The sequence below is a fragment of the Bombina bombina genome, chromosome 2 (genome assembly GCF_027579735.1).
Source record: "Bombina bombina isolate aBomBom1 chromosome 2, aBomBom1.pri, whole genome shotgun sequence".
Taxonomy (NCBI): domain Eukaryota; kingdom Metazoa; phylum Chordata; class Amphibia; order Anura; family Bombinatoridae; genus Bombina; species Bombina bombina.
In genome coordinates, this window is record NC_069500.1 from 535,327,489 (window position 1) to 535,343,190 (window position 15,702).

The 15,702-nt window shown below is 38.5% G+C and overlaps 1 protein-coding gene across 1 annotated transcript in view; it reads left to right on the top strand.

Moving 5' to 3' along the window:
• The first annotated feature begins 892 nt into the window (after positions 1 to 892).
• The window catches only part of AUH (AU RNA binding methylglutaconyl-CoA hydratase), a 1,048,717-nt gene continuing 1,033,907 nt past the window's right edge, over positions 893 to 15,702 (top strand). Inside the window, exon 1 of the mRNA XM_053702385.1 lies at positions 893 to 1,118. Within this exon, the coding sequence (XP_053558360.1) occupies positions 908 to 1,118 (211 nt within the window). The 5' untranslated portion in view covers positions 893 to 907. The remainder of the gene's footprint in view (positions 1,119 to 15,702) is intronic.

Below are 15,702 nucleotides of genomic sequence, written 5' to 3' on the forward strand. Positions count from 1 at the left end.
ATAAAAATTATTTAAAAAAAAATAAAAAATTGCATTCTGCTTTTTGCACAAGCTATTTTATTTCACAGTGTACCAGTCATGGACTAGTTGTTAAAATATGAAACTAAAAGGTATAGAAGGAGAATGTATAGAATAGAATATATGAAAAAAATGACAGCAAAAGGAAAATGTATGCGATGTGCATACATTTTCTTTTTGCTCCCATTGCTTTAATTAATTCCATTACGTGTATTCTCCTTCTATACCTTTTAGTTTCATATTTAATTATATATATATATAAAAAAACCATAATAAATAGGCGGAGCTAAATTATGCTAATTAAGGGGGGTTTGGCCAAGTGGGCGGAACTTTAGGGCAGGGGGTGTGGTAAACATTTTCATGCAGGTAATTGATAGCTGCAAACTGTCCCAAATGTTGGCAACTATGCAGTTGTTGTATAAATAAATGCAGTCAGTTATGATGGCAATATAACCACAAATGAAACTCTGAAGCTAGTAAAACTTGCTATCCCTCTGTTTCAGAACTGGTGGTTTGCATAAGAAAGCTCTCATATGGCACAGACACGATTAGGCTTACACTAAATACCATTTGAAACGAATTACAGACATTACCTTTGCAGTTGTGTGTATCAATGTATACCGGATTAAGACTGGGATAAACAATGAAGAAGCTGTATGTGAACCATGTTCTAAGAATTCACTAATATGTGCTTTATGTTTCATCTTAAATCCCATAATAAACTCTCCGTCTACATCTATGTACTGCATTAGGATACTACAAACCTGTGGCAATCAGATAAAGAACCATAGAACGCAGCAATTTTTTTTTTTTAAACAAACTTTAATAACAACATTCGTGCGTAGCCACGGCAACAGCGGCTGTAGTATTTCCAGTTACGTCACTCAGCATGGCGGCGCTGGCTAGGGTCGTGAGCTACAGCGGTGGGTCCTGGTTGGTGGCACGCGCCGCCACTTGGCTGAACTCTAGTGTCCCTGCACGCGGGCAATTGAAGCTCATGGTGCAAGTTCAGGGGACCGGCCAAAGGGGGCGCCAGTACAGCTCCGAGGTGAAGGGCGAGGACGAGCTGAGGGTCAGATACCTGGAGGGAGAGGAGCAAGGTAACATCGTGACGTCAGGACCTGCGTCACTGTCTACCTGTTGCACACAGAAGGGTGACCTTCCCTCTCCAGTAGTTATACACAGTGCGATACAAATGGTCAAAACGTTAGGGAAGTCATTGTGGTTGTTCATTATTATTAACCAGTATAAAATAATACAAAAATGGGGTTTAGAATAAAATGCTTGTTTCATTTCCTGAACAACACTTCATCAACAATATAGATCTCTTTAGTCTCTAAAACATTATATTGTGATACACACATGTGCATTATATCAATGATTAATATTTTATATACTTAAGGCTTCAAATATTTAGTGAACATAATCAGATTTACATAGCCAGTGCTAATAAAATATACCAAAGCTATTAAGAAATTGAAACATCAAAATACAGTTTATAACTCACTATGATAAACTGGTACACAGTCCCCTTAAAGTGAAGGTCAACTTCATGCAACTGCCCCACGCCATTGGATAGACTTTGTAAAATGTGGGTTGGTTTAATTAATCAAATATGTTATATTTAATTATTGTTAAAAATGTTTACCTTTTGAGCGCAGCATTCCCGACCGGCATTTTGTCAAATTGATTGACAGATGACGATTCTTAAAAGAATGAATCCCCAGGGCGTTCAACCCCTTTGCATAAACATCACGGCCCAGGGGAAACAAGGATTTGTTCTTTTAAGAATTTTCATCTGTCAATCAATTTGACAAAATGCCAGGCGGGAGAGCTGCGCTTATCGTCTGAGCGCTCAAAAGTTAAAATTTTAAAAAATACTAAAATATAACAAATTTGATGAATTAAACCCACCCTCATTTTGCAAAGTCTATCCAATGCTGTGGGGCAGTTGCGTGAAGTTGACCTCCACTTTAAAAGGACATGTACTGCTTCAAAAGAGCAATCACTAGTACTCACCATGCTATTGTTTTTTCCTCATGTGACTGCAGCTCTCTTCAGAGCCCTTCCCTTAGGTGCTGGTTGGTGAAGCTCTGCATTTTCATACTGGGAGCCACCATCTTGGAACTTATGTATTGCACCTTGTGTCAGATGTTAGATTATAGAGAACCGAGAAAGCACACAGAGTCTCTATAGAAGTGCGCAAATGATCACAGCATATGGCTAATGGCGGATTCGGCAAACGGAAATCCAGGCAGCTCTCTCAGGGATGATGAGTGGACAACGGGAACCTGTGGATGACAGATAGAAGAGGCGCCTCATGGGACAAGTATCGTTTTAGACAGCAAAGGGACACACGTAAGCGGCGAACCCCCCACACAGAATGTTACTCACAAGAGCAGCGGTACAAACGTGTACCCAGACAGGCAGGACGGAACCAAAGGTCGCCCGTCAGACAGGCGTAAACTCAGTACGCTAGGCAAACGTCACTCAGCAAGCGGCGTCAGAGTAAACCCAGCAGGGGAACCAATAGAGTCGAAGGGAACTCGACACAGCGGACCTCCAAAGGGGATCCGGAACGTAGCCAAAATCCTCCAGCGGCAATGGTAATAGAAAACAGGCAGGTGTGATGTGCTCAAAGATACATTTATTGAGTACAAACAGATAAAAACAAGCGTACAGCAACGCGTTTCTCAACAAATAGTCGTTTCATCAGGCTGATACTAATACATGAAAATACCTGCTCTATTTATAACACACCTGTGTCAATCACAGAGCTCCTGCTACTGACACACCTCCAGGTGGACATGACTGATGATAGAATGTGAATCAAATAGGAGGTGTCCCTGGAGCCGGAGCTAAGGATGAACTACCAACAACAAATAACATACACAAGTATTTCATACATTCTGAATTATATGTTTGTAATTGGTCTGTCCTTACAGTGAATATACGCATTCAGATCATACATTTAATAAATATTATTGTAACAATATGCAACATATGAAAAATTAAAATTAAAAAATAAATAAAAACGCTCACATATTAAAATCGTAGTTTAATAAAATCTAATAATGTATCGTAAAAACCCAGTGTCATTAAAGGATTTGGACCAGAAGATAAAAATGAATAAATAATAGTCCAGTTTGGCAGAAGGGGCTGAATAATGTTTAAAAAAATAATAAATAATAAATCAAATAAATCAATAAATAAAATAAAAATTAAGAAAAGTGTTTGTTAAAAAGTGGGGGGGAGGGGGGAGGGGGAAAGAGCGATCCTTAAATAATATAAGGATAAGACTAGGAGGACCAACAATAAAATACCATGTCGAAGTTCTATATATGGATCTATTTGGATACAACTCTAACGGATGGCCCTAATTGGTGGATATTGAACTCGTATGGATAAAGGTGAGGTGACTGAATAAAACTCTGACAAATGACCCTAATTACCGATAGTCGTACTCATAAGGACTATAAGCACCAGAGACAAATAAATTATACAGTATTAATCTTAGTCATTGACTATACTAAATGCTCATATGCAGATAGAAAAATATAAAATAGAGAGTAATAAATATGGATTAAATAACTGGATACAGCTCTAGTGCTTGGCCCTAATTAGTGGAAGGCTGCTAGGTCAATACACAAGTTTAACCCATCAGGATGCATACATTTCAGGACGTGGATCCAATACGTTTCTCTTTGTCTTAATCTAAAGTACCTATTATAGATGTAAGATTTAGGTATATGTTCTAAAGGGGTCACGGAGAAGCAATTAGTATCACCATTGTGCATAATGTTGCAATGTCTAGAGACACTATGGTACTTATAATTCTTCCTCATATTACGTTTATGTTCAGACCACCTTATGCTGAACCGCCTACAGGTTCTGCCCACATATTGGATGCCACACAAACAGGTGAGTAGATATACAACAAAAGTTGAAGCGCAAGAAATATGTCCAATAATCGAATAAGATCTATTAGTGATAGTAGATCGAAAAGTTTTTTGTTTGGTATCAATCGACTGACACATCTTGCATCTACTCGCTCTACATCTGAAAGCACCAAACTTTGGTGCAATAGACTTCGGTGTTATGAGGGCTGGTTGTCTCTTATGTTTAACTATCTTGCTGGGAGCAAGCAGGGTCTTTAAAGTAGGAGCTCTCCTATAAACCACTTTTGGTTTGGTACCTATCGACTTACCTAAAATGGGATCCTTAGTTAGAATATCCCAATGTTTAGCCAGCACCTTTCTAATCAATACATGATTAGAATTAAATTGCGTGATAAAGAGGGGATTTTCATCATAGTTATTAGTTACTTGTCCCAAATGTTTATTAGAATTGATAAAATAATCATTCCTATCATCTAATCTAGCCCTTCTGTAACCTTGGTCTATGATACTAAGTGGATAGTTCTTTTCCAGAAAACGTTCCCTCAAGACCTGACTTTGAGAATCAAAGTCAGATAACGTGCTGCAATTGCGGCGAATACGTTTGAACTGACCATATGGTACGTTCTGTTTCCAGGCATGAAAATGACAACTTTTAAAATCCAGATAGCTATTACAGTCAACCGTCTTGAAATAGGTTGTACTGGTCACCTTGCCTTCATTAAAGCTCAAGTACAGGTCCAAGTAAACGATTGATTTAGTATTGATTGAACTCGTGAAGGTCAAACCCCTATCGTTTGAATTCAAATAATCCACAAAAGAAGTGGCTGAGTCCTCATTGCCCCTCCATATAAATATCAGATCGTCAATGTATCTGCCATAGAATACCAGGCTCGCCCCATAGTGTGAGTCATAAATATAACGCTTTTCAAAATGACCCATAAACAAATTCGCGTAACTAGGGGCGAACCTGGTACCCATGGCAGTACCTTTGGTTTGAAGAAAAAATTCATCCTGGAACACAAAATAATTGTGTTCCAGGATGAAAGAGATGAGTTGTAAAATGAACTCTTTCTGTTTAGTAGAAAGATAAAAATCTTGGTCCAAAAATTCAGACACTGCCTCCATACCCAAATTGTGTACAATATTCGAGTACAAAGCCTGAACATCACAGGTGATCCACACAAGGTCGGGTGTGATATTCAATCCCTCTAATTTCTTGAGGAGGTCTGTGGAGTCTTGAATATAGGATTCAAGACCCCGGACATATTTCTGTAGAAAATGATCAACGTATGATGACACGTTGTCAGTTAAGCTGCCTATCCCCGCTATGATGGGTCGACCTGGTGGGCATGAGGGGTTTTTGTGTATCTTAGGCAAATGGTAATAAAATGCCAAATTGGGCTCATCAGTTACCAAAAAATCCCTCTCTTTTTTATGGAGTATACCTTCTTTGAAGGCAGAATCAACAATGTCCTTAAGAGATGATTTAAACCTCGTAGTGGGGTCAGAGTTCAATTTCGTATAGTAGTTAACATCAAATAAAATTTTACGGGCCTCTATTAGATAGTCGGCAAGGTCTTGAAGCACAACCCCTCCGCCTTTATCGGCTTGTCTAATGACAATAGATTTGTTGTTTTTAAGACTTTCCAAAGCTTTTTTCTCATTAGGAAAAAGATTATTTTTTCCATGTATCTTTTTGGTTATTTTATCAAAATCGTCACTAACAAGTTGTCTGAAAATTTCGATATGGGCATTGTTTTTTAATTGGGGCACAAAGTTCGATTTATTTTTGAAGTTGGTATGTATATACCCCTCACACAGTTGGTCAATAAAAGTGTCAGGTTCAATAACCGGAACCATTTCTTGGTTAAGTCTAGCTCCCATTGAATCCGTCAGAATAGGCAGCAGTGTACTATTCTTGAGTGTCTTTTCAGCAAAATATTTTTGCAATGACAGTTTTTGGGTGAACCGGTTCAAATCCACAAAAAGTGAAAAAACATTGTGCTTGTTGGTAGGACTAAAAGAAAGACCCTTGCCCAATACCCGAATTTCGTCATTTGACAAGACATGGGACGATAGATTGAAGATCCCCTTACTTAGGGTCTGTAATCTTGCCTTTTTGCGGGCTGTGCTCCGTCCTCTACACCCTCGTTTCCGTGAGGTCTTTTCCCTTTCGGGGGTGCAGTAAGGGAGATCACTGGCTCTAGGTAACTGGCAATCGTCTTTTGTTTCCATGACGATTGTCTGTGACCTGTCCCTAAAAAATGATTAGAAGAATCAGTATCAGAAATGATAGCTTGACTATCGTTTGGAAAATGTGGGCTTAAAGTCGCATCGGGAGCAAACATATGGTTAGGATATGCATTTGCACCGACATTATTTGGCATTCTAGATGGTGTGATCTCATGGCTGCTTGTCATAAACCTCCTAGTATGTGAGGGACCCTGATCACTAGGAGAATTATCTCTCTTAAGTCCATGGTCATAATTGAATGATATATGCTGATTAGCTGGATCACCTTGGGTCTGATGATAATTTCCTGCAGCACGGTGAGATGGTATAACTATATCATTTCTGGAGTTATGATACCCATTGGAATGCTGTACATAGTTAACATTCTTATTTTCTTTAGGGTTTCTGTAATCAGGTCTATATCCATAATTAGGGTTGTTATAATTGGATTGATGTCCTCTATTAAATTCACCCTGATGTCTATAGCCATTATGACCTAGGCCATATGGTGGATAATCTCTATCTTTATTCCAGTGGTTATTACCATTATAAGAATAATGGTTTCGTCTGTTGGTGTTCGTCCACTGTTCATTAGTGTTATTATTGGACTGATGATTAGTCCAAGTGGTATTATTCGATTTGTTTTTATTCTTATGTTTATTTCTATTTTTCGGGTAATATACCGTGGTCCACTCATTTTCAAGGCCATTAGGTGGTACTCTTGAAGGTGGTTGCTGAATGACCCTATCCTGTGGGATGACATTCACTTCTGAAACTGAAATGCTCTTAGGATCAGGGCTAGATGTTTCGTGAATTCTCTTATTCTTATGATAAGTGTGTATCTGACCTTTCTGATGATCCTCTTCATCCCTAATAAGTTTACGATTTTTAACCAACATCAGATCTTGTTGATAAGCATCTGTTTTCTGTAGAACCATAGTATTCAGTTCATCATAAAGATGCGATGTTTTAAATTTTTCTAGATTTTTTTGAATGGAATCTATTTCTTTAGAGGATTGTTCAACTAAAATTTTCCTGTGGGCAATCAAGATTTTCAAAAGTGTGATGGAACATAAAGTTAATGCTTTCTCCCATTGAGAATTGACAGTGGGATCATCTTTGAATGAACAACTTTTGAAAATCCTAAGTCCACGAGGTATTTGTTCTTTGTCAATATATTTCTGCAGCATTTCTGCATCCAACCAGTGTCTGCACTCGACATTGATTGCATCTTCTAATCTCGCAAAAAGTGCATGAATGGACAGATTCTCAACAGAACTGTCAGATGCAGCTGTGCCAGCAGTGGATTCTGTGTGTGACACGAGCAACAATCTCTTGTTGTTCCGCTCACTCACAGATAACATTATGCCCTGTGATCCGATTAAATAAATACAAATCAAAATGACCAGGTCACGTGGTTAACAGTGGCCTGTGTGTTAGATTGTGAGACTAAATAGTCTTAATTAAATATGTACCAGTGTAATATGGTAATATTCACTGTGAGTAGTAATGTGACAGTGTTGAAATTATGAAAAGGTGATAAATGTGCTAGCAAAAATACAACTGGGAATAAAAGATATATGTGCTAACAATAATATAACTAACAATGATGTGAGTCAAAGAGACTAGAGAAATGTGATTATAGCAAATCCTAGATGCCTAGAAGAAATGCTTAAGATATAAAAATTGGCTATACAATGTGTGTTAACAACAAAATAAATAATTAGTATATAGTTCGGATATAACCTATACTAATACACTAGTCTAATAGTGTACTTCCGGATAGTGATGATAAGTAAAGATAGATACAAACTTGCTATCAAAATACTCCTACCGTGATAATAAGAATGACAGAATAAGTGACAATTATCGATAATAAAAAATTAAAGACAGCATATGACCCTATAATACGGTCTAGAATAGAAAAACAGTGTGAACAAAAATAACTAAATAATTAAACAATCAAACTATGTGGATCGTATTGGACAAGAGTAGTAATTACTAAAACAGCAACAATCAAGACAGTATATAAAAATATATATATCGGTTTGACAACAAACCCTAAAGAAGATATCTAATAAGCAATGGTATTAAGTCGTGATACATTGAAAACAGCAATTGCTAATAAGAACTAAATCAAATGCAGCAAACTTCGGTGGGCCTAGGCCCAAATACTTGCTAGATTATAGAGAACCGAGAAAGCACACAGAGTCTCTATAGAAGTGCGCAAATGATCACAGCATATGGCTAATGGCGGATTCGGCAAACGGAAATCCAGGCAGCTCTCTCAGGGATGATGAGTGGACAACGGGAACCTGTGGATGACAGATAGAAGAGGCGCCTCATGGGACAAGTATCGTTTTAGACAGCAAAGGGACACACGTAAGCGGCGAACCCCCCACACAGAATGTTACTCACAAGAGCAGCGGTACAAACGTGTACCCAGACAGGCAGGACGGAACCAAAGGTCGCCCGTCAGACAGGCGTAAACTCAGTACGCTAGGCAAACGTCACTCAGCAAGCGGCGTCAGAGTAAACCCAGCAGGGGAACCAATAGAGTCGAAGGGAACTCGACACAGCGGACCTCCAAAGGGGATCCGGAACGTAGCCAAAATCCTCCAGCGGCAATGGTAATAGAAAACAGGCAGGTGTGATGTGCTCAAAGATACATTTATTGAGTACAAACAGATAAAAACAAGCGTACAGCAACGCGTTTCTCAACAAATAGTCGTTTCATCAGGCTGATACTAATACATGAAAATACCTGCTCTATTTATAACACACCTGTGTCAATCACAGAGCTCCTGCTACTGACACACCTCCAGGTGGACATGACTGATGAGTCAGTAGCAGGAGCTCTGTGATTGACACAGGTGTGTTATAAATAGAGCAGGTATTTTCATGTATTAGTATCAGCCTGATGAAACGACTATTTGTTGAGAAACGCGTTGCTGTACGCTTGTTTTTATCTGTTTGTACTCAATAAATGTATCTTTGAGCACATCACACCTGCCTGTTTTCTATTACCATTGCCGCTGGAGGATTTTGGCTACGTTCCGGATCCCCTTTGGAGGTCCGCTGTGTCGAGTTCCCTTCGACTCTATTGGTTCCCCTGCTGGGTTTACTCTGACGCCGCTTGCTGAGTGACGTTTGCCTAGCGTACTGAGTTTACGCCTGTCTGACGGGCGACCTTTGGTTCCGTCCTGCCTGTCTGGGTACACGTTTGTACCGCTGCTCTTGTGAGTAACATTCTGTGTGGGGGGTTCGCCGCTTACGTGTGTCCCTTTGCTGTCTAAAACGATACTTGTCCCATGAGGCGCCTCTTCTATCTGTCATCCACAGGTTCCCGTTGTCCACTCATCATCCCTGAGAGAGCTGCCTGGATTTCCGTTTGCCGAATCCGCCATTAGCCATATGCTGTGATCATTTGCGCACTTCTATAGAGACTCTGTGTGCTTTCTCGGTTCTCTATAATCTAGCAAGTATTTGGGCCTAGGCCCACCGAAGTTTGCTGCATTTGATTTAGTTCTTATTAGCAATTGCTGTTTTCAATGTATCACGACTTAATACCATTGCTTATTAGATATCTTCTTTAGGGTTTGTTGTCAAACCGATATATATATTTTTATATACTGTCTTGATTGTTGCTGTTTTAGTAATTACTACTCTTGTCCAATACGATCCACATAGTTTGATTGTTTAATTATTTAGTTATTTTTGTTCACACTGTTTTTCTATTCTAGACCGTATTATAGGGTCATATGCTGTCTTTAATTTTTTATTATCGATAATTGTCACTTATTCTGTCATTCTTATTATCACGGTAGGAGTATTTTGATAGCAAGTTTGTATCTATCTTTACTTATCATCACTATCCGGAAGTACACTATTAGACTAGTGTATTAGTATAGGTTATATCCGAACTATATACTAATTATTTATTTTGTTGTTAACACACATTGTATAGCCAATTTTTATATCTTAAGCATTTCTTCTAGGCATCTAGGATTTGCTATAATCACATTTCTCTAGTCTCTTTGACTCACATCATTGTTAGTTATATTATTGTTAGCACATATATCTTTTATTCCCAGTTGTATTTTTGCTAGCACATTTATCACCTTTTCATAATTTCAACACTGTCACATTACTACTCACAGTGAATATTACCATATTACACTGGTACATATTTAATTAAGACTATTTAGTCTCACAATCTAACACACAGGCCACTGTTAACCACGTGACCTGGTCATTTTGATTTGTATTTATTTAATCGGATCACAGGGCATAATGTTATCTGTGAGTGAGCGGAACAACAAGAGATTGTTGCTCGTGTCACACACAGAATCCACTGCTGGCACAGCTGCATCTGACAGTTCTGTTGAGAATCTGTCCATTCATGCACTTTTTGCGAGATTAGAAGATGCAATCAATGTCGAGTGCAGACACTGGTTGGATGCAGAAATGCTGCAGAAATATATTGACAAAGAACAAATACCTCGTGGACTTAGGATTTTCAAAAGTTGTTCATTCAAAGATGATCCCACTGTCAATTCTCAATGGGAGAAAGCATTAACTTTATGTTCCATCACACTTTTGAAAATCTTGATTGCCCACAGGAAAATTTTAGTTGAACAATCCTCTAAAGAAATAGATTCCATTCAAAAAAATCTAGAAAAATTTAAAACATCGCATCTTTATGATGAACTGAATACTATGGTTCTACAGAAAACAGATGCTTATCAACAAGATCTGATGTTGGTTAAAAATCGTAAACTTATTAGGGATGAAGAGGATTATCAGAAAGGTCAGATACACACTTATCATAAGAATAAGAGAATTCACGAAACATCTAGCCCTGATCCTAAGAGCATTTCAGTTTCAGAAGTGAATGTCATCCCACAGGATAGGGTCATTCAGCAACCACCTTCAAGAGTACCACCTAATGGCCTTGAAAATGAGTGGACCACGGTATATTACCCGAAAAATAGAAATAAACATAAGAATAAAAACAAATCGAATAATACCACTTGGACTAATCATCAGTCCAATAATAACACTAATGAACAGTGGACGAACACCAACAGACGAAACCATTATTCTTATAATGGTAATAACCACTGGAATAAAGATAGAGATTATCCACCATATGGCCTAGGTCATAATGGCTATAGACATCAGGGTGAATTTAATAGAGGACATCAATCCAATTATAACAACCCTAATTATGGATATAGACCTGATTACAGAAACCCTAAAGAAAATAAGAATGTTAACTATGTACAGCATTCCAATGGGTATCATAACTCCAGAAATGATATAGTTATACCATCTCACCGTGCTGCAGGAAATTATCATCAGACCCAAGGTGATCCAGCTAATCAGCATATATCATTCAATTATGACCATGGACTTAAGAGAGATAATTCTCCTAGTGATCAGGGTCCCTCACATACTAGGAGGTTTTTGACAAGCAGCCATGAGATCACACCATCTAGAATGCCAAATAATGTCGGTGCAAATGCATATCCTAACCATATGTTTGCTCCCGATGCGACTTTAAGCCCACATTTTCCAAACGATAGTCAAGCTATCATTTCTGATACTGATTCTTCTAATCATTTTTTAGGGACAGGTCACAGACAATCGTCATGGAAACAAAAGACGATTGCCAGTTACCTAGAGCCAGTGATCTCCCTTACTGCACCCCCGAAAGGGAAAAGACCTCACGGAAACGAGGGTGTAGAGGACGGAGCACAGCCCGCAAAAAGGCAAGATTACAGACCCTAAGTAAGGGGATCTTCAATCTATCGTCCCATGTCTTGTCAAATGACGAAATTCGGGTATTGGGCAAGGGTCTTTCTTTTAGTCCTACCAACAAGCACAATGTTTTTTCACTTTTTGTGGATTTGAACCGGTTCACCCAAAAACTGTCATTGCAAAAATATTTTGCTGAAAAGACACTCAAGAATAGTACACTGCTGCCTATTCTGACGGATTCAATGGGAGCTAGACTTAACCAAGAAATGGTTCCGGTTATTGAACCTGACACTTTTATTGACCAACTGTGTGAGGGGTATATACATACCAACTTCAAAAATAAATCGAACTTTGTGCCCCAATTAAAAAACAATGCCCATATCGAAATTTTCAGACAACTTGTTAGTGACGATTTTGATAAAATAACCAAAAAGATACATGGAAAAAATAATCTTTTTCCTAATGAGAAAAAAGCTTTGGAAAGTCTTAAAAACAACAAATCTATTGTCATTAGACAAGCCGATAAAGGCGGAGGGGTTGTGCTTCAAGACCTTGCCGACTATCTAATAGAGGCCCGTAAAATTTTATTTGATGTTAACTACTATACGAAATTGAACTCTGACCCCACTACGAGGTTTAAATCATCTCTTAAGGACATTGTTGATTCTGCCTTCAAAGAAGGTATACTCCATAAAAAAGAGAGGGATTTTTTGGTAACTGATGAGCCCAATTTGGCATTTTATTACCATTTGCCTAAGATACACAAAAACCCCTCATGCCCACCAGGTCGACCCATCATAGCGGGGATAGGCAGCTTAACTGACAACGTGTCATCATACGTTGATCATTTTCTACAGAAATATGTCCGGGGTCTTGAATCCTATATTCAAGACTCCACAGACCTCCTCAAGAAATTAGAGGGATTGAATATCACACCCGACCTTGTGTGGATCACCTGTGATGTTCAGGCTTTGTACTCGAATATTGTACACAATTTGGGTATGGAGGCAGTGTCTGAATTTTTGGACCAAGATTTTTATCTTTCTACTAAACAGAAAGAGTTCATTTTACAACTCATCTCTTTCATCCTGGAACACAATTATTTTGTGTTCCAGGATGAATTTTTTCTTCAAACCAAAGGTACTGCCATGGGTACCAGGTTCGCCCCTAGTTACGCGAATTTGTTTATGGGTCATTTTGAAAAGCGTTATATTTATGACTCACACTATGGGGCGAGCCTGGTATTCTATGGCAGATACATTGACGATCTGATATTTATATGGAGGGGCAATGAGGACTCAGCCACTTCTTTTGTGGATTATTTGAATTCAAACGATAGGGGTTTGACCTTCACGAGTTCAATCAATACTAAATCAATCGTTTACTTGGACCTGTACTTGAGCTTTAATGAAGGCAAGGTGACCAGTACAACCTATTTCAAGACGGTTGACTGTAATAGCTATCTGGATTTTAAAAGTTGTCATTTTCATGCCTGGAAACAGAACGTACCATATGGTCAGTTCAAACGTATTCGCCGCAATTGCAGCACGTTATCTGACTTTGATTCTCAAAGTCAGGTCTTGAGGGAACGTTTTCTGGAAAAGAACTATCCACTTAGTATCATAGACCAAGGTTACAGAAGGGCTAGATTAGATGATAGGAATGATTATTTTATCAATTCTAATAAACATTTGGGACAAGTAACTAATAACTATGATGAAAATCCCCTCTTTATCACGCAATTTAATTCTAATCATGTATTGATTAGAAAGGTGCTGGCTAAACATTGGGATATTCTAACTAAGGATCCCATTTTAGGTAAGTCGATAGGTACCAAACCAAAAGTGGTTTATAGGAGAGCTCCTACTTTAAAGACCCTGCTTGCTCCCAGCAAGATAGTTAAACATAAGAGACAACCAGCCCTCATAACACCGAAGTCTATTGCACCAAAGTTTGGTGCTTTCAGATGTAGAGCGAGTAGATGCAAGATGTGTCAGTCGATTGATACCAAACAAAAAACTTTTCGATCTACTATCACTAATAGATCTTATTCGATTATTGGACATATTTCTTGCGCTTCAACTTTTGTTGTATATCTACTCACCTGTTTGTGTGGCATCCAATATGTGGGCAGAACCTGTAGGCGGTTCAGCATAAGGTGGTCTGAACATAAACGTAATATGAGGAAGAATTATAAGTACCATAGTGTCTCTAGACATTGCAACATTATGCACAATGGTGATACTAATTGCTTCTCCGTGACCCCTTTAGAACATATACCTAAATCTTACATCTATAATAGGTACTTTAGATTAAGACAAAGAGAAACGTATTGGATCCACGTCCTGAAATGTATGCATCCTGATGGGTTAAACTTGTGTATTGACCTAGCAGCCTTCCACTAATTAGGGCCAAGCACTAGAGCTGTATCCAGTTATTTAATCCATATTTATTACTCTCTATTTTATATTTTTCTATCTGCATATGAGCATTTAGTATAGTCAATGACTAAGATTAATACTGTATAATTTATTTGTCTCTGGTGCTTATAGTCCTTATGAGTACGACTATCGGTAATTAGGGTCATTTGTCAGAGTTTTATTCAGTCACCTCACCTTTATCCATACGAGTTCAATATCCACCAATTAGGGCCATCCGTTAGAGTTGTATCCAAATAGATCCATATATAGAACTTCGACATGGTATTTTATTGTTGGTCCTCCTAGTCTTATCCTTATATTATTTAAGGATCGCTCTTTCCCCCTCCCCCCTCCCCCCCACTTTTTAACAAACACTTTTCTTAATTTTTATTTTATTTATTGATTTATTTGATTTATTATTTATTATTTTTTTAAACATTATTCAGCCCCTTCTGCCAAACTGGACTATTATTTATTCATTTTTATCTTCTGGTCCAAATCCTTTAATGACACTGGGTTTTTACGATACATTATTAGATTTTATTAAACTACGATTTTAATATGTGAGCGTTTTTATTTATTTTTTAATTTTTCATATGTTGCATATTGTTACAATAATATTTATTAAATGTATGATCTGAATGCGTATATTCACTGTAAGGACAGACCAATTACAAACATATAATTCAGAATGTATGAAATACTTGTGTATGTTATTTGTTGTTGGTAGTTCATCCTTAGCTCCGGCTCCAGGGACACCTCCTATTTGATTCACATTCTATCATCAGTCATGTCCACCTGGAGGTGTGTCAGTAGCAGGAGCTCTGTGATTGACACAGGTGTGTTATAAATAGAGTAGGTATTTTCATGTATTAGTATCAGCCTGATGAAACGACTATTTGTTGAGAAACGCGTTGCTGTACGCTTGTTTTTATCTGTTTGTACTCAATAAATGTATCTTTGAGCACATCACACCTGCCTGTTTTCTATTACCATTGCCGCTGGAGGATTTTGGCTACGTTCCGGATCCCCTTTGGAGGTCCGCTGTGTCGAGTTCCCTTCGACTCTATTGGTTCCCCTGCTGGGTTTACTCTGACGCCGCTTGCTGAGTGACGTTTGCCTAGCGTACTGAGTTTACGCCTGTCTGACGGGCGACCTTTGGTTCCGTCCTGCCTGTCTGGGTACACGTTTGTACCGCTGCTCTTGTGAGTAACATTCTGTGTGGGGGGTTCGCCGCTTACGTGTGTCCCTTTGCTGTCTAAAACGATACTTGTCCCATGAGGCGCCTCTTCTATCTGTCATCCACAGGTTCCCGTTGTGTCAGATGTGAACATTCACAGATCAGTGATGTTGCTGGCTTTCTCACAGCA